The sequence below is a fragment of the Trichechus manatus genome, unplaced genomic scaffold, assembly GCF_000243295.1.
Source record: "Trichechus manatus latirostris isolate Lorelei unplaced genomic scaffold, TriManLat1.0 scaffold00106, whole genome shotgun sequence".
In the NCBI taxonomy this organism is placed as follows: Eukaryota; Metazoa; Chordata; class Mammalia; order Sirenia; family Trichechidae; genus Trichechus; species Trichechus manatus.
Window position 1 is genome coordinate 8,019,683 of NW_004444042.1, and position 23,573 is coordinate 8,043,255.

Sequence of the window (23,573 nt, forward strand, 5' to 3'; positions counted from 1 at the left end):
TGAGTTACAATTATGCTCTACATCCTTCTCCAGCTCTATCCGGAACCCTCTGTTGTGATCCTGGTCAGAGCAGTCAGTGGTGGTCGCCGGGCACCATCTGGTTGTACTGGACTCTGTCCAGTGGAGGCCTTGGTAGCTGTGGACAATTGGTCCTTTGGACTAATCTTTTCCTTTTATCCTGTTCTCTTTATTCTCCCTTGCTCCCGAAGGGATGAGACCAGTGGAGTATCATAGATGGCCGCTCACAGGCTTTTAAGACCTCAGACACTACTCACCAAGGTAGAATTATGTCTACATTTTTAAAGTCCCTCTTTTTTGTTTTAATGTTGTCGTCTTTTACATGTTGACATCTGTTTCCCTGTTTTCAGTGTTTAGTTTTGATTTACTTTTGTGACTTCCCTATCTGGGTTGATATCTGGTTGCTCTGTCCTGTGTTCTAGTCTTGGGTTGTTATCTGATGTTACTGATTTTCTAACTGGAGGACTCCCCTTAGTATTTTTTGTAATTTTGGTTTGGTCTTTGCAAATTCCCTAAACTTCTGTTTATCTGGTAATGCCCTAATTTCACCATCATATTTGAGAGACAGTTTTGCTAGATATATAATTTCTTGGCTAGCAGTTTTTTTCCTTCAAGGCTTTATATATGTCATCCCATTGTCTTCTTGCCTGCATGGTTTCTGCTGAGTAGTCCGAGCTTCTTCTTATTGACTCTCCTTTGTAGATAACTTTTCGTTTATTCCTAGCCGCTCTTAAAATTTTTTCTTTATCTTTGGTTTTGGCAGATTTGATTATAGTATGTCTTGGTGACTTTCTTTTGGGATCTACCTTATGTGAGGTTCGATGAGCATCTTGGTTAGATATCTTGTCATCTTTCACGATATCAGGGAAGTTTTCTGCCAACAAATCTTCAACAATTCTCTCCGTATTTTCTGTTATCATCCCAGTTCTGGTACTCCAGTCACTCTTAGATTATTCCTCTTGATAGAGTCCCACATAATTCTTAGGGTTTCTTCATTTTTTTTAATCCTTTTATCTGACTTTTCCTTAATTAAGTTGGTGCCAAGTGCTTTCTCTTGCATCTCACTAATTCTGACTTCCATTACCTCAGTTCTGCTCCTGTGACTTTCTGTTGAGTTGTCTAATTCTGAAATTTTATTGTTAATCTTCTAGATTTCTGATTGCTGTCTCTCTATGGATTCTTGCAGCCTGTTAAATTTGTCGTTATGCTCTTCTCTAATCTTTTTAATTTCCTCTATTGCGTGTTCTGTGTTTTGCTTAATTTCCTTCCTAATTTCTTGAAGAGTTCTGTATATTAATCATTTGTATTCTGCCTCTGGTAATTCCAAGAAATTTTTCCTCCTGAAAAATTCTTTATTTTGGGAGCTTGCTGAAGCCATCATGGATTGCCTCTTTATGTGATTTGATATTGACCATTATCTTCGAGCCATCAATAAGTTATTATATTTATTTATTTGATGTTTGCTTACTGTGTCCTAGCTTCTTGTTTTGTTTTGATATGCCCAAATCAGCTGATCGTATGAGCTAGTTTGATTATTGACACCTTTGAAGCTCTGTTGTGTTGTGGCCAGGTGGTTAGATCTGCTACTAGGTATGTGAGCTCAGGAGTCTGCCCACTCCTCCTGTATGGATTCAGCTCAGGTGCCCAGGTTGATAGCCACCAAGTGTGCAGTGTAGGCTCTCACTTACAGTCCTAGACAGGCATGGGTGATTGGTGTAGGCCCAGGCATCTGGCTGCAGCAGGGGGACACACTCTGAGCAAGGCAGGGGGCTGATGGCCGCCCCCGAGTGTCCAGGAGGAAGGTGTGTCCTGTTCCCTAGAGCGCGTAGGTGGGTGGGTTTTGCAGCGGGACTATGAGCACCTAATGCTGTTGGCTGTAAGGACCGAAGGGCACCTCTTATTCATGGGCCCCTATCTCAGGTGGCTAGGTGGCGTGGGTAGAGCCACCAGTCCTCAGGCCCCTGATGTGGGTAGGTGAAGACCCTGCTTAATGAGCAAAGCAGTGTCAAATATCAAGAACCTGCCACTTCACAGCTGAAACAGTTGAAGTTAGCGTTCCTGTATATATCCTGTTGTACTGCGGTAATGAGGGGCTACACTGTTGAGATGGGCCCACACAAGTCTATTTAGGGGAAAAGGCACTCAAAGTCCATGGATCCCTTATGCTTAGGCAAAGGATCTGTGCCTACGCTGGGTTCCTAGCTTAGGGGAGCTGGCAGTTTATTTTTTCCCCTCTTAGTTAGTTTGTTCACTCTCCCAGGCAAGGAGATAGCTCTGGGCATGTGTGGATCCTGCTTCCAGCCCAGGGGACTTGGCAATCGCTGAAGCCGGTTGGGCCCAGTGCAGAGCAGGGAGCACGGAGGTAAATGGGAGAGAGGTTTTTCCCTAAGGGGGCTGTTTTTGATCCACACGGTAAGCCCTACGCAAGTACTTACATTTCGCTGATGAGGGCTGCTTCTCAGTGGTTCTGGGTGGCCGTGTAGACTCTGGTGCTGGGTCTCTCCTGGTGTGGAAAATGCGCCTGCCAGCACCGCTGCTTGCGTGCCTCACCACTCACCCATGAGCTGCTCAGGAGTGAAGGGTTTGGGCTCTTACCAGGTCAGGTCTGGCAACTCCTCGCTGCTTCCAAACCGTCTCTCCCTCCCACTGCCACTCAGTATGGTTCCTCAACTCTACCTTTGATGTTCTGGGCTCCCAGATTGCCGTGTATAATCGAATCACTTGTTTTTTCAGGTCTTTGTTGTAAGAGGGTCCACCGGAAGCATCTGACTACTCTGCCATCTTGGCCCTGCCTCCTAAATGCATTACATTCTTAAGAGGATATTTTATTAAGAGCAAAAAAAGAAATTAATAGAGCTTTCCTTCTCCATGCTACTTCTAAAGGAGAAACAGAAAGAGTTAAGGAATGAAACTTTTTCCATAAATCTATGTGATTGTTTTTCCTTGCACTTACTCATGCAGTTTTCCTCAGTAAAAGGCAATGAGTTTGGGACACTGTTTTGGCAGAACAATAAAATAAAATTTTTATTTCCTATTTTTGCTTAGGAGCCTAAAATTGAAATTTTCATTTAGTCTTTTTAATAATTGTCAATTGATCCAATCATGATTCTTTCCTTTGTAATGTGTTTCCATGATGTCTAACATAGAATTATGTACTAATTAGGCACTATTGAAATCATTTTATTGACTTTTGCATATTTATTGTATAACTGAACACATTACTATTAATAGTTTTTAGTTTGGGGTTTATTTTCTTGAAAGTTTTTGGAAGATGGTTATATAATCTGCAAATAATAACTTTCCCCCTCCTTTTTAACATGTATGTTTTATTTTATTTCATTATGTTGTTGTTTTGACTAGAACTTTCCAAATAATAGCAGTTGTTGTGAGCATCATACTTAGTTCATTACATTAAAATGAACATCTCTAGGACTTTTCAATTCTATGTGTTGTGAATCTTGGTTTCAGGTAAATATTCTTTACCATATTAAAGAAGTACCTGCTACTATTCCTCAAAAACAAAAAATATTTGGAACACTTGAATTTTATCAAATGCTTTTTCAGCATCTAGCATGATAATGAAAATGATTTTACTCCTTTCACCTAGTTTATTACACTGTGGTCATAAAAATGCTGCATTTGCAATTTCTTTTATTACTTGTGCTTTTTTCGTTTTGTGTTTGTATGGATATATAGTGAGTCTTTCTAAATATCTGTTGAACATTTAAAAAACGTGTGTAGTCTCTTTACCAGAATGCAATGTTCAATACATATTAATTTGAACTTATGGTTTGTATTACATAAAGCCTCTATAGCCTCCCTGTATACAGTTTAATGGGAGTATACAGCTGTACAACCACAGAAAACATTCAGGAAGCAGTCTGATTCATTTACCTTGGTTTGAGCATATTGAATCACAAATGTTAAGAAACTAGTGAAAAAGTTATTACAAATTCAGCAGAGTGGCAGGGTACAAGGTCAACACACAGAGATCAGTAGGGTTTCTATACCTCAGCAATGTGCAAGAGGAAAAAGATACTAAGGGAACATTACCATTTACAATAGCATCGAAAGGAATAAAATACATAGGAAGAAATTTAACCGAGAAGGTGAAAGACCTGTATACAGAAAACGCTAAAACAAATCAAAGTCCTAAACAAATGACATTCTGTGTTCATGGATTGGAACTCTTAACATAGTTAAGATGTCAATACTACCCAAAGCAATCTATAAATTCAATGCAATCCGCACAAAAATTCTAACAGCCTTCTTGACAGAAATGGAAAAGGCAATCCTCAAATACATATATGGAAGGGCAAGGGACCCTGAATAGCTAAAACAATCTTAAAGAAGAAGAATATATTTGGAGGACTCAGACTTCCAGACTTAAAAATGTACTATAAAGCTATGGTAATTAAAACAGACTGATACTGGTATGAGATATTATCAGTGAAACTAACATAAGATCGTATCAAAGTAGGATGGGTCCTAATCCAGTCTAAATGTCCTGTAAAAGAGAAGAGACACAGAGAAACAGACAAAAGAAAGACACCTGTGTGACAACAGAGTTATGCTACAGCTGCAGGCCAAGGAATTCCTGGAGCTGCCAGAACCCAGAGAGACAAAATATCTTCCCCTAGAGCCTTTGGAGAGAACATGGCCCTACTGACACTCTGAATTTGGACTTGTGGCAATACGTTTCTATTTACCCAGGGTAAATAGAAACCAGAACTGTGAGACAGTACATTTCTATTCTTATAAGCCAAAAAGTAAATTAAAACAAAATCAAGTACCCCAGAGAAGGACTATGGGGATGTTGAAGTTCTGGAAACAGGTCTGAGAAACTTTAATAGAGACATACTAATAGTTTGTGCATTTTAATAATACTTTATTGTGTTTTCAGTGAAAGTTTACACAGCAAATTAGGTTCCCAGTTTAACAATTTTTATACAAATTGTTCAGTGACATTGGTTACATTTTTCACATTGTGTCAACATTCTCATTATTTCTATTCTGGTTCTGTTTCCATTAATCTAGTTTCCCTGCCCCCCCTTATATCTATGGTAATAGTTTTCATTTATTCAGAGGTCCATCATTCAGACAGTTAGACATTCAGACAGTTAGTGGGAGCTACACAGAAGTAGATTTTGGCTCTGCATGAGAAAAAACTCAACTGACAAGGCCAAAAATAGTATAGGCCTCAGGAGTGGTGACCTCTCTCTCATTAGAAATAATCAAACAGAGGCTTTGTGATCATCCTTACAAATTCAGTAGTAGGGTTCATCATTGAACAGAGGATCATATTCTAAGGCTTTTGTAATTCAGAGCTTTCTGAAATTGGATATCAATTACTTCTTTGTTCTACCGTATCATTTTAAAACAGAAATGGTACAAGTAGGGATTTTATGGTAGGAGACTCAAACCAATTCATTAACCTATTCCTTTTTTTTTTTTTATGTTGTTGTTCATTCCGTGAGTACTACCAAAAAAGAATTGAAGGAAGCAAATGACTCATTATGCTGTTCTTGGGAGCCAGAATTAGAGCCCTAGTCTTGTGCATTTTCTATTCAAGGACAGTTAAGTGGCACGGCCATGAAAGTTTCAAGACCCCTAATGTTATTGCTTGATTCTCTGATTATTTGACTTATTACACATAGAAAAAGATACTTTTTTTTCTTATCACTAAAACATAGTAGAAGAATCTAGTTTGCTTCAGAGAATAGTCTAGAGTTGTTATTGTTGATTATCAGTGGTAGAATATTACAAAAATGGATTCTTAACCAGAACACACTTAGTGTAGCTTCATTTCCTAGTAACAAAGGTCATTGTGGAAATCTAGGTAAAAGATGTGTAGTACTGCACCTTGGTATAGAATTTTATTATTGTTTTAATCAGTTCTAGCATATGTTAAGATCATTTTAGAAATAGATAATGTTATTTGCAGTGGGGAAGAAAGCCTCATTGTTCACTCGATAAGTAGCCTGGGCTTCAAAAGAAGTCTCTCAGGATGGATTTTCTCTTTAAAGAAATAGATTGTGAGTTAGGGTAAACCCAAATGAGCAGGTTGTGGTTGTGCTATCACTAAGGATGCCTTAAAGCTTTCCAGAACAACTAGATTGAAACATTACTCTGAAGCCTCCGTTTAAGCGGAGACAGGGAAGTACACAAAACAATTGCCTGACAGCATATTCTTGTGTCGCGTGTTTCATTTAGAGCAAGCTGGGCTTTTGTTCGTTTGCTTGCTTGTTTGTTTTATATGCTTTGACATAATCCACAGATGAAGATTGAATATTCAGCCTGAGTGAACTGCTGCTCGAAGGACCTTCCCTGATAGACTGGCCAGGCCTAAAAAAGAATGTGCAGGTTTGCTGCCCTAACTTGCCTTATCAGTGACCAGAGCACAGGAGTTCAGCGTTTAGACTGAGTAGCTCCACATAAGAAGCCCTGGTGGCACAATGATTAAGCACTTGGCTGCTAGCCAAAAGGTTGACGTTTCGAATCAACCCATGGCTTTGTGGGAGAAAGACCTGGCAATCTGCTCCCCTAAAGAATTATAGCTTAGAAAACCCAATGGGGCAGTTCTGCCCTGTCACATGGGGTCACTATAAGTCAAAATCTACTCAACGGCACTTAACAACAACAGCTCCACATAAAGCAAATACTCGAGAGTAACTAAACAAAAAAAAACCCCAGTTGCCATCGAGTCAACTCCAACTCATTGAACCCAATGTGTTACAGACTACAACTGCCCTTCACAGAGTTGTCAGTGGCTGGGTTCTTTTGGAAGTAGATTGCCAGGCCAATCTTTCTGAGGTGCCTCTGGGTGGATTCGAACTGCCAACCTTTCAGTTAGTAGCCAAGTGCTTAACTATTTGTGCCACCCAGAGATTCCTTGAAAGCAGCTAAGCTAGGATAAAAAGAAGATGTAGAAACCCTATGCTTTATTTGGTAAAATGAATTTAATCTTAGTTGTAGAAGGAAATATTAACTATGATTTGCTGGAATAACCCATTCAGTCATTTAAGTGTTCCTTCAAGGAAGTCACAGGACACCAAAAATAAAAGATTATGGTACAGCACAAATTGTAAGCACTCATTGTTCACTGCGTGTAACCAATAGAGATGTTGTTGTTGTTAGGTGCTGTTGAGTCGGTTCCAACTCATAGCAACCCTGTGTACTGCAGAACGAAACACTACCCGGTCCTGTGCCATGATGACAGTCATTGTTATGCTTGAGCCCATTGTTGCAGCCACTGCGTCAGTCCATCTCATTGAGTGCCTTCGTCTTTTTGGCTGACCCTGTATTTTACCAAACATGATGTCCTTCTCCAGGGACTGATCCCCCCTGACAACATGTCCAAAGTGTGTAAAATGTAGTCTTGCCATCTTTGTTTATAAGGAGCATTCTGGTTGTACTTCTTCCAAGACAGATTTGTTCATTGTTCGGCAGTCCACGGTATATTCAGTATTCCATGGTATATTCAGTATTCTTCGCCAACACCACAATTCAAAGGTGTCAGTTCTTCTTTGGTCTTCCTTATTCACTGTCCAGCTTTCACATGCATTTGATGCGATTGAAAATACCATGGCTTGGGTCATCTTTGCTTTTCAACACTTTAAAGAGGTCTTTTGCAGCCGATTTGCCCCATGAAATGCGTCTTTTGATTTCCCGACTGCTGCTTCCATGGGTGTTGATTGTGGATACATGTAAAATGAAATGTTTGACAACTTCAGTCTTCTCTATTTATCATGATGTTGCTTATTCGTCCATTTGTGAGGATTTTTGTTTTCTTTATGTTGAGGTGTAATCCATACTGAAGACTGTGGTCTTTGATCTTCATCAGTAAGTGCTTCAAGTCCCCTTCACTTTCAGCAAGCAAGGTTGTGTCATCTGCATGACGCAGGCTGTTCATGAGTCTTCCTTCAATCCTGATGCCCCATTCTTCTTCATATAGCCCACCTTCTCAGATTATTTGCTCAGCATACAGATTGAATAGGTATGGTGAAAGGATACAACCCTGACGCACACTTTTTCTAACTTAATTTAAAACACGTAGTATCCCCTTGTTCTGTTTGAACAACTGCCTCTTGATCTAGGTACAAGGTGGATTCCATTGTGTAATGGTTAGCACTCTGGACTCTGATCTAGGTGTAGGTTCCTCATGAGCACGATTAAGTGCTCTGGAATTCCCATTCTTTGCAGTGTTTTGCAGTGTTATCCATAATTTGTTATGATCCACACAGCCAAACACCTTTGTGTAGTCAATAAAACACAGGTAAACATCTTTCTTGTATTCTCTGCTTTCAGCCAGGATCCATCTGACATCAGCAATGATATCCCTGGTTCTATGTGCTCTTCTGAATCCAGCCTGAATTTCTGACAGTTCTCTGTCAATATACTTCTGCAGCCACTTTTGAATGATCTTCAGCAAAATTTTACTTGCGTTTGATATTAACGATATTGTTTGATAATTTCCGCATTCGGTTGGATCACCTTTCTTGGGAATAGGCATAATACAGATCTCGTCCAGTCTGTTGGCAGGTAGCTGTCTTCCAGATTTCTTGGCACAGACGAGTGAGCACTTCCAGTGCTGCATCCGTTTGTTGAAACATCTTAATTGATACTGTGTCAATTCCTGGAGCCTTGTTTTTCGCCAGCGCCTTCAGTGCAGCTTGGACTTCTTCCTTCAGTACCATCGGTTCCTGATCATATGCTGCCTCCTGAAATGGTTGAACGCTGACCAATTCTTTTTGGTATAATGACTCTGTGTATTCCTTCCACCTTCTTTTGATGTTTCCTGCGTCCTCTAATATATTCACCATAGAATCCTTCACTCTTGCAACTTGAGGCTTGAATTTTTTCTTCAGTTCTTTGAGCTTGAGAAATGCCAAGCGTATTCTTCCCTTTTGGTTTCCATCTCCAGCTCTTTGCATGTGTTGTTATAATATTTTACTTTGTCTTCTCGAGCCGCCCTTTGAAATCTTCTGTTCATTTCTTTTACTTCATCATTTCTTCCTTTGCTTTAGCTACTTGATGTTCAAGAGCAAGTTTCACAGTTTCTTCTGACATCCATTTTGGTCTTTTCTTTCTTTCCTGTGTTTTTAATAATCTCTTGCTTTCTTTATGTATGATGTCCTTGATGTCGTTCCACAACTCGTCTGGTCTTGGTCATTAGTGTTTAGTGTGTCAAATCTGTTCTTGAGACAGTCTCTAAATTCAGGTGGGATATACTCAGGGTTGTACTTTGGCTCTCGTGGACTTGTTCTAATTTTCTTCAGTTTCAACTTGAACTTGCATATGAGCAATTGATGGTCTGCTCAGCAGTCGGCCCCTGCCGTTGTTCTGAGTGATGATACTGAGCTTTTCCATTGTCTCTTTCCACAGTTGCAGTCAGTTTGATTTCTTTGTATTCCATCTGGCGAGGTCCGTGTGTATAGTCACTGTTTATGTTGGTGAAGAAAGGTATTTGCAATGAAGAAGTCATTGGTCTTGCAAAATTCTATTATGCGATCTCTGGCATTGTTTCTGTTACCAAGGCCATACTTACCAACTACTGATCCTTTTTCTTTGTTTCCAACTTTTGCATTCCAATCGCCAGTAATTAGCAATGCATCCTGATTGTGTGTTCGATCAATTTCAGACTTCAGAAGCTGGTAAAAATCTTCAATTTCTTCCTCTTTGGCCTTAGTGGTTGGTGCATATATTTGAATAATAGTTGTATTAGCTGGTCTTCCTTGTAGACGTATGGATATTATCCTATCACTGACAGCGTTGTACTTCAGGATAGATCTTGAAATGTTCTTTTTGACAATGAATGCAATGCCATTCCTCTTCAGGTTGTCATTCCCAGCAATAGAGATAGGGACTAGGAAAGCTGCTTTAATTCATTTATGGGAACATATTGACTTGGCCAATCTTTTTCCTATTTTTGTTAATTTGGACTGTATTCCTCCTAATGCCGTGATGCCACCTTCTCTTTCACTGCTTCCCTTCCCTTTCCTTGCATCTTAAGTATTAGCATCCTACTGCATTCTACCTTTTCCTCATCCTTCTCCTCCACACTCATTTCTCGTTGGTCAACTTCACTTAGGTCCTTTGCAGTTAACCACATACCTGCTAATTTACAGTCCAAGTTTTAACCTCTCTCTTCTAAGCTTTAGATCCATATTTCCAAACACCTCCTGAACATCTTCATCTGAATATACTGTGGACTCCTCCAATTCAGCAGATTCCAACTAAACCCATTTTATTTCTCAAACCTTTTTAATCTATTTTCTCTCTTTTGGTTGATGACATGCAAGCTACCCAGTAGCCTAAGCCAGTCATGCTGTCATTTCTTTTCACTTTTAACTCACTGTTAACTATTCATTAAGTTATGCAAGTTCTGCCTCTCTAAGATTTTTCAAAATTGTATCCTCTTCTCCATTACCACGGCCATCACTCAGTTCAAATTTTCAACATTTACAAATTTGAAATCTGTTCAGATCTGAAGCTGGCTCTTCTTTTCTACTCATCCTTCACACTATAGCCAAAGAAGTTCTTTATAAATGACTGATTTTGTCACACACCCCCCCTTAAAACCTTCAGTGGTTTTATATTGTCTGAAGTTGTTAACAATCTCAAGTGTCTACAGGGATTAGGCAAATCATGTATAAGAATAAAGTGAGCCATGTGCAGGTTGACCAAGATAAATGATGTCAGTAAGAAAAGGACATTTTTGGTAAAGGATATGACAAATACAATTTTGCAGCAACAACCAAAAAATATGTGTGTGATTACACAAATATGTATACAGGCATATATATATATATATATATATATTTATGGGTATGAATATGTGAGTACATATGTGTGCACAGATAGATGTATCTATTGGCATGTACATACAGGTATGTGTGTGCATGAATGTGTATTAATATATGCAATAAACCACATAGGGGACACAGTTATGGATACTTTTTAAATATAATCAAACACCTTGCAAGATTGGTTTTCTGGATTTGAAGGCTTAGGACCTTAGTCTCATGGGACAACTCAGTCAGTTGGCATAATATAGTTCATAAAGTGTATGTTCTACATCCCAAAGTGGTGAGTAGTGTCTGTGGTCTTAAAAGCTTGCGAGCATCCATCTAAGATACAACTGTTGGTCTCTGTTCATCCAGAACAAAAGAGAAAGAAGGAAACCAAAGACATAGAGAAGAAAATAGTCTGCAGGACGAATGATCTACATGAACCACGGCCTTATCTACCCTGAGATGAACTAGGTGATACCTGGCTACCACTACTGACCGTTCAGATCAGGGCGACAGTAGATGAATCCTGATAGAGTGGGAGAAAAATGTGGAACAGCACTCAAATTCTTAAAAAGTCCAGTCTTACTGAACCAATTGAGACTAGAGGACTTCTCAAGACCATTACCCTCTTAAACCTTAAACCGAAATTATCCCTTGAGATTGCCTTTTAGCTAAATAATAGATTGGCTCATAAAATAAAGAACATTACCCGTGAGTAATGAGTCCTTTAAAAAATCATCTGTAGGAGACCAAATGGTCAAAAATTATTCCAAAGCAAAGATGAAAAGAAGGTAAGGGAGCAGGGAAACTGGGTTAATGGAAATGATACAACCAGAATGGAATGAATGAGAATAATGACACATTGTGAAAAATGTGACCAATATCACTGAATAATTTGTGTAGAAATTGTTAAATGGGAACCTAATCTGCTATATAAACTTTTACCTTAAACACAATAAAATGTTTCTTTTTTTAAAAAGCAGGTGTACACTCAGATGATTTATATGCTAAATTTTTGTTGTTGTACTTCAGATGAAGATTTACAGACTAAACGAGCTTCTTATTAAACAGTTAGTACACATATTGTCTTGTGACATTGGTTACCAACCCCACGACATGTCAACACTCTCCCTTCTCGAACTTGGGTTCTCCATTACCAGCTTTCCTGTCCTCTCCTACCTTCTAGTCCTTGCCCGTGGGCTGGTGTGCCTCTTTAGTCTGTTTTGTTTTATGGACCTGTCTAATCTTTGGCTGAAAGGTGAACCTCAGAAGTGACTTCATTACTGAGCTAAAAGGATGTCCGGAGGCCATACTCTCGGGGTTTCTCCAGTCTCTGTCAAACCAGTAAGTCTGGTCTTTTTCTGTGTGTGAGAATTTTGTTCTACATTTTTCTCCAGCTCTGTCCAGGACACTCTATTGTGATCCCTGTCAGAGCAGTCTGTGGTGGTACCCAGGCACCGTCTCATGCTGAACTCAGTCTGGTGGAGGCTGTGGAAGTCGTGGTCCATTAGTCCTTTGAACTAATCTTTCCCTTGTGTCTTTGGTTTTCTTCATTCTCCCTTGCTCCAAAGGGGTGAGACCAGTGGAGTATCTTAGATGGCCACTCACAAGCTTTTAAGAGCCCAGATGCCACTCACCAAAGTAGAATGTAAAACGTTTTCGTTATAAACTATGTTATGCCAATTGAGGTAGATGTTCCCCAAGACCATGGTCCCCGCAGCCCTCAGCCCAATAATTCAGTCCCTCAGGAGTTTGAATGTGTCTGTGGAGCTTCCATGACCTTGCCTTGGACAAGTTGTGCTGGCTTCCCCAGTATTGTGTACTGTCTTACCCTTCATTAAAGTTACCACTTATCTATTGTCTATTTAGTGTTTTTCCATCCCCACCTCTCCCCTCCTGCATAACCATCAAAGATTGTTTCTTTTTGTGTGTAAACCTTTTCATGAGTTTTTATAGTAGTTGTCTCATACAATATTTATCCTTTTGTGATTGAGTTATTTCACTCAGCATAATGCCCTCCAGATTCATCCATGTTGTGAGATGCTTTGCAGATTCGTCATTGTTCTTTATCATTTTGTAGTACTTCACTGTGTGACTATACCATAGTTTATCCATTCATCTACTGCTGGGCATCTAGGTTGTTTCCATCTTTTTGCTATCATGAATAATGCTGCAAAGAACATGGGTGTGCTTATGTCTATTTGTGTGACGGCTCTTACTTCTCTAGGATATATTCCTAGAAGTGGGATTGCTGAGTCATATGGTATTTCTATTTCTAGCTTTCTAAGGAAGCACCAAATCATTTTCCAAAATGGTTGTACCATTTTGCATTCCCACCAGCATTTATGCTAAATTTTAATAAATTGAAAGCTTCTCAGGTGAAAAAACTAGAATGAAGTGGACCAAGTGTGAGACAATAGGGAAAAACAGGAAAGTGTGGTTCCTATTTAAAGATTCATATTCAGCATTTTAAAAAAACATATGAGAAAGATACACTAAAACCTAAAGTAGCCTATGGGTCTCCAGCTGGTGCAGTCTAAAGTACTGAATATAGAATATAGAATGAGCTGAGCAGTTTGGAACTGCCATCTTTTGCAGGGACTGACATAACCAGTGGGTTTGTTTTGTTTCTAGATCAAAATGTATCAAAATAAAGAGTATGTTTTTATTATCATAATTACTTCTGTATTTATACCAGAGGCCATGAGGCATAATGAAAAGCTTATGGACTTTGGAATCAGTGTTGACCTGGGTTCACCTTCCACTTCTGCCACATATTGGTTGTGTGATCTTGAGCTAGTGATTTGACTGCTTTGAGCCCCAGTTTCTTCCTCTGTTTAAATAATAAACAGAAGTCTTCGTTGAGAGTACGAAGTCATATAATAAACAGCTTTAAATTATCTAGCTCAATGCTTGGCACATAGTCACTCCTCTGTAAAAGATAGCATTCAGACAGGTAGAAGCAGCAATAAATACATAAAAATATATAAAAATTGAATTTCCCGAACTGCATCCTTTCCCAGCAATTGAGGTTGTGACCTAAAGAAGAGCAAACCCATTGGAGGCCAATATCAGGTGAAGTAGCATTGGAAGCAGACAGGCACGTGATTCATCCAGGCAACAGAAAGCCAGGAGCTTACCAGCCTAGCGGCTGAAAATGGAATTTAAGCCCAGAAGATATAGCTGTTGACAGATTCATGAGCAAGATGGGAATGTTGACTCTCTACAATTATGCATAAAATACATAATTTTTTACTTTTTTGTCTATATAATCTGTATATTTTTAACTTTTTTATCTGTATTATCTATCTATATATGTCTGTATAGATAGTTTTTTTTTTTTTTAGAATCAGAATGGCATTAACTGCTTCTTAACAGTTTCTGTTTAAGGTAATGAAAAAGTTTTGTTAACAAATAGTAGTGATCATTGTGCATAGAATTAATTAAAGCCAGTGAGTTGTACACTTAAAATGGTTAAAATGGCAAATGTTATGTTATATGTAGTTTGTCACACAAAAAAAGAGTAACATTAACTGCAAATTTAATTCAAAGTTACTAGGATATATTAAATATTTTATTTTATTCTCTAGGGCTATATAAATTTGAAGGACCAAAAGAAGGAGGTGTCAGTCTTTTTTCATCAGAAACATTCAATATTCAATATGATTCAACATTCAATAAATTTCTTTTATTCCAGTGCACAAACTATATTACTTATATTTTGATTGATCTAGGAGCACTAAGGGGCCCTGGTGGTGCAGTGATTACAACTGCTAACCAAAAGGCCGGCAGTTCAAATCCACCAGCGCTCCTTGGAAACCCTATGGAGCAGTTCTGCTCTATCCTATAGGGTTGCTATGAGCCAGAATCAACTTGACAGCAGCGGGTTTGGTTTTGGGAGGAGCGCTAAAGAATCTAGCTTGTTTTAAGGCAAGACAGAGACGTAGATTTTCAACTTCTTGCTGTCCAACAGTATGTCTCACCCCAGACAGACTTTCTTGCCCAGGTAAATAATACTACATTTAAGCAACAACATTAATAGTAAACAGGTAAGGGGATGGTGTCTAAGAATGCAAAGTTAAAGTATTTAAGATAGAATGTGTTGAAACCTAAAGATAGATAAGTTCTATCTTTACTGACTACAGTAAAATTCTATTTTGGTTTTAAGGAGTATTGCTAAAAGATTGATCTAGATAAATACAGTGGTGTTCTGTGACTTTGATGATATTACATTTTATTGTTTAGTCATCTCTTTTCCTTAAAGAAATTTTTTTTTTTTTTTTGGTCAATGCCTTCTAAATTTTTTTTTGTTTTTCCCCTCCTTCTTTCCTTTCTTCCTTTCTCCATTCCTCCCTCCCTCCCTTCCTTCCTTTTTACTTGTAGCTCCTCAGAGAAATTTTGAAATTGCCTTCAAGATGTTTGACTTGAATGGAGATGGAGAAGTAGACATGGAGGAGTTTGAACAGGCAAGTTGTCCTGGAGAGTTCCTTGAAATACATGTAGTCCCCAACTTACGTCAGGGTTCCTTTCCGACGACTGCCTCGTAAGTCAATTCTGACATAAGTTGAATACCTGATTTTTTGTTTGCTTTTAGTTTTCATTATTATTGCCTTTTATTATCAGTATCTTAAAAATATGATCTTTATTTGTCTTTGGGGATTGGAAACATTACATGTAAAATTACAAATATGTTTTAATACATACATAAAAAAATACACAAATCATAAAAATTTACTCTGACAATGAAGAAGAGTTGGACAGTGTTGGCACTTTGTTAGCTGTGGTAATAACTCCACTAGTGGAAGGTTCTGGATCATCTGGATAATCCCTAGGAACGGGGGTGGTGTTTCTGTTCAGAAAATTAGTGAGAGCTGTCTTTATGACCCTTTTTTTTTTCTTCATATATTTTCCAGTAACATCTTACTCCTTCTCAAATCTGCCTATCAACTTTAGCAAAGTGATCAGTGTTTGGGCCCATGTTTTCAAGCAACTGAAGTCCCTGATTTGGTTTAGAAGAAACTTCAGCTAATCCTTTCACTGTAAAATTTGACAACTTCTCTCCTTCATCTTCCTCATTATTTCTTCAGCGTTTCTTTCCTCTTCCAAATCCGTTAAGTGCTGGTCTGTCAGTTCCCGTTTTTGTGATCTATAAGCTGTTGCGCATCGGCAATATCAAGTTCTAAATTCAGCATTCTTGTCATATGGATGATTTTTCCACTGATCTCTTCCATGATGATATACTGATGAAATGCTTGGAGCGTGTTCACATAACTCGGTGATTTTTTCCATACCCACAGCAGGCATTTTCCCATAACTTCCTCCCAGGAAGATGCAATGTTTCAACCTGCTATACGGCAGTGTTTTGAACAGTAAATCATAAAATTAAACATCTGTGAGTGAACATCAACAAATTATGTGCTGCAACGTTGTATGTGGTACATGGTACTATGATAAGAAGTACCAAAAAAAAATGGATGGTCCTACGTACGGTTTGTTGTAACTCAAATACGTCATAAGCCGGGGACTACCTGTACATTAATATTTAACACGTTTTCACCTGCCTCAGAGATGCTTTGGCCTTGGTCAGTATACTCAATGCTATCCTAGTTTCTGAAGAATCTTATGTATCATCTGTCAATGTTAGCCTTACTTTTAGCAGGTGTGAGGTTTTTTTCTACTGCTCTGAAACGTAAGGAATTATTTGAGCAAATGATTAAGGTCAAGGTTGCTCTGTTTCCCTAATGTAAATTAGACTATATGCCTCCAGCTAGGAGGCTGTTATGGCTATTCAGTCATAAGAGCATTCATTCAACATTTATCAAACAGTTCCTATGTGCCAGGCAGTTCCAGGATACAAGGATGAATATGTTCTTAATGGATTTCTATAGAACAGATTGAAAAATGCTGCCACACTTTTGACTGTAGTAGATCCCAACCATACATGAATACTATTCCTCTGAATCCTAGATTACATTTCCATAGAACTTCTGCCGTTGAAGGGCCATGATACTGTTCCAGATATAATTATTATGGTTGCCAAAAGTGGCTTCAAAACAGAAAAAATACATACATAGGAGAAAGCATTTTTGTATTCTCAAAATTTGGAAAGAGGCAAATATTGCAGAAAATGGGGGAAAGTATCAGGTGTAGTATATCTTTAAAATAAGACACTGCACAGAGACATTTAACCATATTTGTACTCTGAATCCATCTAATACCTTCACTTTGCCATAATCCTGCATTTTACTGGTACTACCAGGCAGCCTCAGATGATGATAAAGAGAACTCACTTATTTTGCTATTTTTTTAAATTTGCTTTACCTTCCATCCTTCTCAGTCAGTTTTAGTGATGTACTAGAGATTTGAACTGAGGCAGTCTTGTTTGTAGTCCTGGAATGAGAAGAATTTTATTACCTCAAGCTTTTCTAAATTTAAGAAGCTAGAGCTTATTCCCATTGAGACCCTTTCATTTGCTCATGAATCCTTGTTAGAGTACTTCTCTTGCCTTACTTTTGATTTTGCCTGAATATTCAGTCCATCAATTAGATCTAGATGCTAACCCTAGTCCAACATGGCATATCTTTATTTTTCAAGAATGTGTCCATTACTCCTAAGTTGGCTGATTTATTGGGGTTTCTCCAGTCTCAGTCAAACCATTAAATCTTGTCTTTTTAAGTGAAAGAAATGAAGTTCTGTTACATGCTACAACATGGATGAGGCTTGAACACACGCTCCGTGAAATTGGTCAGACACAAAAGGACAAATATTGTATGATCCCACTTATATGAAATATCCAGAATAGTTAAATGCATAGAGACCAAAGTTTATTAGGGGCTAGGAGAAGGCAGAAATGGTGAGTTATTGCTTAAGGGATAGTGAGTTTCTGTTTAGGGTGATGGAAATATTTGGAAATCAGTAGTAGTGATGGTTGCACATGGTGAATGTAATAGTGTCACTGAATTGTACACTTAAAAATGGTTGAAATAGCAAATTTATATATATTTTATCACTGTGAAATTTAAATTTTAAAAATGTATTTATAACCCAGAATTACTACTTGCAGCACTTTCATGATCATTTACAAACACGTGAGGGTGACGAAAAATTTGAGTCACCCACTGTGCACATTCCCAGCTAACGTCAAACAAGGCAACGCTCACGCCCCATAAAACAAAACGGAACTAACGAGGCACAGCAGTCCAGGGACAAGGGCTAGAAGGCAGAAGGGGACAGGAAGGCTGGTGATAGGAAACCCAAAGTTGAGTAAGGACAGTGTTGATGTGTAGTAAGGTTGTTAACCATTGTCATAGGGCAACATGTGCACTGACTGTTCAATGAGAAACTGTTTTGTTCTGTAAACCTTCATCTAAAGTGAGAATAGCAGCACAATTGGAAGAGCGTAGTCGATGTCACTGAACTGTTCATGTAGAAATTTTTGAAATGGTGTATCTTCGGCTATGTGTATTTTCACACCAAAAAAAAAAAGTCGAAAAGAGAGAGGGTTGACATGTTGTAGGGTTGTTAACCAATGTCATAAAACAATACGTGTACTACTGTTTCATGAGAAACTATTTGTTCTGTAAACCTTCACCTGAAGTACAATTAAAAAAAAAAAAACAAGGCAACACTCTGCCTTCTTGTTTCAGCTCTTATATTGTTTTTTTTTTTTTTAAAAAAAAAAGAGTCCTTTTCACAATCTGTTCAGTGACATGTTTTTCACATTTGTTTGGTTTTTATTGGTGATTTCGCTGTTTTAAATGGCCTCCAGGCATAGTACTGAAGTGCTGTCTAGTGTTCCTAAGTGCAAGAAGGCTGTAATGTGCCTGACAGAGAGAATGTATGTTAGATGGGCTTCATTCAGGTGTAAGTGATAGTGCTGTTGGCCTTGCATTTAATGTTAATGAATCAACAATGTCATACATCCAGAAAAAGGGAGGGGAAATTCATTGATCTTACATGAGGCTGCTTCAGAAAGTACTAAACATCTGTAGTGCATGAGGAAGCTATGGAAAAGATGGAAAGGCGACTAAATTTGCAAATTTATGAACTGGCTACTGATTTTTTTTTTTTTTAAAAAGCATAATGAACAACATTGCTCTGCGGCTACAAGCCAAAGAAATGTTCAGTTACTTTACCTGGGTCAGGAAAATGTTAAACTTTCCTTGGCCAGTGCTGGCTGGCTCACACGTTTCAAAAGACCTTCTGGCATGAAAAATGTCAAAACTTGCAGATGGCCAGGTTCTGCAGATCAGGAAGTTGCAGAAGAATTTTAAAATTACTTGCTAAATGTTATACAGGAGAAGAGTTATATGGAAGAATAGGTTTTCAATGTTCCACCAACCTATTCCGTGGTTTTCATGGGGCAAGCCAAAGTTGAAAGGCTCCATTAAAAGTAAGGTTTTAGTTCATGTTTTTATAAAATTTTAAATTCTGAATCTTTGTTTAATTTTTTTCCAGAACTTTCTTTCTTTGCATTACTGTACTGGATAGAAAATGTTATTACCAGATGCTTGTAGGAACCTAACCCTGTATTTCCCCTAGGAGCAATGGTTTCATGTTTGCGGTGACTTTATTAAACATAACTACTGCCGAAACTGAAAATCGACTATACTTTTAAAAAAAAAAAAGTTTTAATGATGAACTAATGGTCCACAACTACCAAAGCCTCCACCAGACTGAGTCCAGCACAACTAGATGGTGCCTGGTTACCACCACCGACTGCTCTGACAGGGATCACAATAGAGGGTCCCGGAGAGAGCTGGAAAAAAATGTAGAAGAAAATTCTAACTCACAGAAAGAAAAAAAAAAAGACCAGACTTACTGGTCTGACAGAGACTGGAGAAACCCCGAGAGTATGGCCCCTGGACACCATTAAACTCCTGAGGTTCACCCTTCAGCGAAAGATTCGGCAGGCCCATAAAACAAAATGAGGCTAAAGGGGCACACCAGCGCAGGGGCAAGGATGAGAAGGCAGGAGGGTACAGGAAAGCTGTTAATGGGGAACCCAAGGTCAAGAAGGGGAGAGTGTTGACACGTTGTGGAGTTGGCAACCAATGTCACAAAAGAACATATGTATTAATTGTTTAATGAGAAACTAATTTTCTCTGTAAACCTTCTTCTAAAGCACAATAAAAAAAAGAAATTTTAATGAAAGAACACTACTAGTAGTGATACTTTACACATAGGACAGTATTTGGGCCGTGCCATTATTAATCGTTAATGCAGATGACCTAACATTAATCTTCCCTAAAAATACTTCTGTTTTCCAATCAGTTGCACGCACAATCTCAGCACTACAATTTTTGCTGCTAACATAAAGTTTCCAGTGAAGAAAGACTAAAATGCTTCCATGGGAATGATATAAGCTGCAATATTTATAGCCATAGGCAAGATTTAAATCATGACAGGTCCTGATGCCCAATACTGGTTCACTCATAGTAACCCTATAGGACAGGGTAGAACTGCCTCATAGGATTTCCTAGGAATGGCTGGTGGATTCAAACTGCTGACCTTGTGGTTAGAAGCCGTAGCTCTTGACCACTTCGCCATCAGGGCTCCTCTGGTTTACTGGTATTGGGAAATTCTTAGGTTCTCAGACTCTGACAGGCAAAATGAATTGTGAAATGACTTCAAATAGAAGAAGCGTTGTTCCGATTATCCTATATTTCCATTTAAAGTCTTAAAAATGTCAACTTAAATAATTATAATATCTATTGTATGCATGTCTTTTGAGTCTCCATGTGTTTGAGAAATGAATGACACTAATCTTGTTTACATGCTAAAACACGAACCCCCACTCCCCACCTCCCACCCCCAGAAAAGCATAGCTACAGCATTTATGATCTCATCCTAGAGATGTTTGAGCTATACGGAGCCTTAGACATAATGTACTCTCACCCTGAACTTTTCTAATGAGAAAACTAAGGCCAAAAGAGGTTAGATGACTTGCTAAATTCTGCTTTCACTACAGAGTAGCAGAATCAGACCCCATGTCTGCTGACTCTCTATCCAATGTCTTTCTATTATACTATCCCACCCTTTATAGAGCCAGAGAGTTTTGTTAACATCTCCTCTTCATTAACATATGTTATTTGACCTATAGATTAAATGGTTTAGGAATAACTAAACAGCTACTATAACAGATGAAAAAAACAAACAAAAAACCAAACCGTCGAGACAATTTCAATTCATAGCAACCCTATAGGACAGAGTAGAACTGCCCGCTAGGGTTTCCAAGACTGTAAATCCTTACAGAAGCAGACTGCCACATCTTTCTCCCATGGAGCAGCTGGTGGGTTCGAACCACTGACCTTCTGACTAGCAGCCAAGTGCTTAACCACTGCACCACCAGGGATCCTTCACTGTAACAGATAGTACTTCCTTATTGAGGAATAGTGGATTCTCTGATAGTATTTACAGTGGATCATCCACTGCAAAGTCTTCCTCTCTGACTCTTTTCATCTTTGAGACTTCAAAACCCTCATTCTTTCTTCTGTACTGCTTCCTATAGAACATTTTGCTACTATGTTGTTACCTCCACTCATCTGTCAGTTTGTCAAATTGGATTTTTAAAAGATAAATGGATTTTATAAACTATGTAAAAAACTTTGAATTGCAAATGATTTTGAAATATCTGCTTCACTGCTGTCTTTTAGTTATGCATAACGATGCAATATTCTTGTGGGGAGAAAAATTAAATTCTTTGCATGTTAGCAATGTAATGTACTATTTATTAAGCTCTACTGAAGTAATCTCAGTTTTACTTCCTTTAGGTCTAAAAAAGGTGATGGATTTATGTTCAGATCAGTATGATAGTATTGCTGAGTACCTAATCTAAATTATAATAACTGCTATTACTTGTTGAATGCTCAGTCTGTGGAAGCCTTTAATCTAGGAATGCTTGTGTGCACTATCTCCCATTCTTACAGCAACCCTGTAAGCACAAGTGATATTGTCTCCATTTTACATAAAGAAACTGAGACTAGATGTTGAATAACTTTGTTCAAGTAGATTTAACTACTAAGTAGTAAGTAGTGGGTTTAAAGAGATCTTTCCTGACTACAAAGCCTTTGTTTTCTCTACTTCATCATGCTGTTGGGTAGAAAGATTGCCCAATAAGTTAGGAATATATAAAGACTTTGTGTTTGAAGAAATACATCACTGACAAGGTAAAATTCTTTTGCGGATATATAGCTTCAACTTTTTTCATAAATATTTTCAACATTTCAGTGGCTTAACACAATGGGAATTTATTTCTTACTCATATAAACTCTAAAACAGGTATAGATGGTTCTCCAAGCATTGATTCAGGGACACACAGGCTTTTTACATATTGTGACCCTGCCACATTCATTATGTGGCTTCCAAGGTAGCAACAGAAGGATAAAGAGTGTGAAGGATTATACTTGAGAGGTTTTTATGGGCTAGGCCTAAAGTGACACATAACACTTCTTCTGAGTTCTATTGGCTAGAACTCAGTGCAACAGCCGTATACAATGCCAAAGGAAGTCGTGTAATAGTCTAGCTGGTGCCCAGGAAGGAGAGGAAATGAGTTTGGCAAACAGCTAGCCAGTCTCTGACACAGTATCCTTAATATGTAACGAAATCTTATAAATCAGTAAGAAAAAGAGAGGTATCGTCCCGTCTCCCCATAGGAAAATGGGCAAAGGCACTGCACAAAAGAAGAAATTTAAATGTCCGATAAAAACCTGTTGCCAAGTTGATACTGACTCATAGCGACCCCATAGGACAGAGTGTAACTGTCCCATAGGGTTCCAAGGAGTGGCTGGTGGATTTGAACTGCTGACTGTTATGGTAAGCAACTGTAGCTCTTAACCACTGTGCCACATATGAAAAGATGCTTCATTTAGTAAAACTCAAAGAAATGTAAATTAAAACAACAGTGAAATACCATTTTTGATCTTTCAGATTATACATTTAAAGATAATGGCAAGTGCTGGCTAGAGTCTAGGAAAATAAGCACACGTAAATTGTTGGTGGATATGTAAATTGGTTCAGTCTTTCTGGGGAGCCTGGTAGCACAGTGGTTAAGTGCTCGTCTGCTAACTGAAAGGTCAGCGGTTCAAATCCACTAGCTGCTCCACAGGAGAAAGATGTGGCAGTCTGCTTCTGTAAGGATTACAGCCTTGAAAACCCTGTGGGGCAGTGCTGCCCTGTCCTATAGGGTCACTATGAGTTGAAATTAAGTCCAGGGCAATGAATTTGGTTTGGCAACATGTATCACCATTTTAGGTACATACCCTTTGATATACCAATTCTTTTAAATGTTTATTCTAAGGAAATAAATGGATAAGAGCACAGAATATAAATTAAATATAAACTAAATATCTGTTGCTTCTTTGTTAATAAAACAAGTTTAATGGCTGTCAGTAAGGAATTGGTTAAATTCCATATGATAAAATACTGTGCAGCCATTAAAAAGTATGAAGTAAATATATATGTATTAACATTGAACAAATTGTTAAATAAAAAAGATAGGTAACAGAATAAAATCCCATTTAGGTAAAAGAATGTCTTTATGTGTGTATATGTATACATATGAGTACATATATAGAAAAAAAATCTGAAAGTATATGAATTAAATAAGTGTTAACAGTTATCTGGAGGGTAGGATTGTGGGAGATTACCACTTCCTACTTTATTTCTGTATTTTTTGTCTTTTTACTATAATAAGCAGAGATTAATCTTTTAAGAAAAATACTATCTTTAAAAAAAAGTAAGTCCCTTTTTATGGTTGCAGGT

The 23,573-nt window shown here is 38.2% G+C and overlaps 1 protein-coding gene across 4 annotated transcripts in view; it reads left to right on the plus strand.

Moving 5' to 3' along the window:
- Window positions 1-23,573, plus strand: part of MICU1 (mitochondrial calcium uptake 1) — a 302,123-nt gene that overhangs the window by 170,759 nt on the left and 107,791 nt on the right. For all 4 annotated transcript variants that reach the window (XM_004383247.3, XM_023737695.1, XM_023737697.1 and 1 more), the window contains one exon: window positions 15,195-15,277. In XM_004383247.3, coding sequence (XP_004383304.1) covers window positions 15,195-15,277 — 83 coding nt within the window. The remainder of the gene's footprint in view (window positions 1-15,194; window positions 15,278-23,573) is intronic.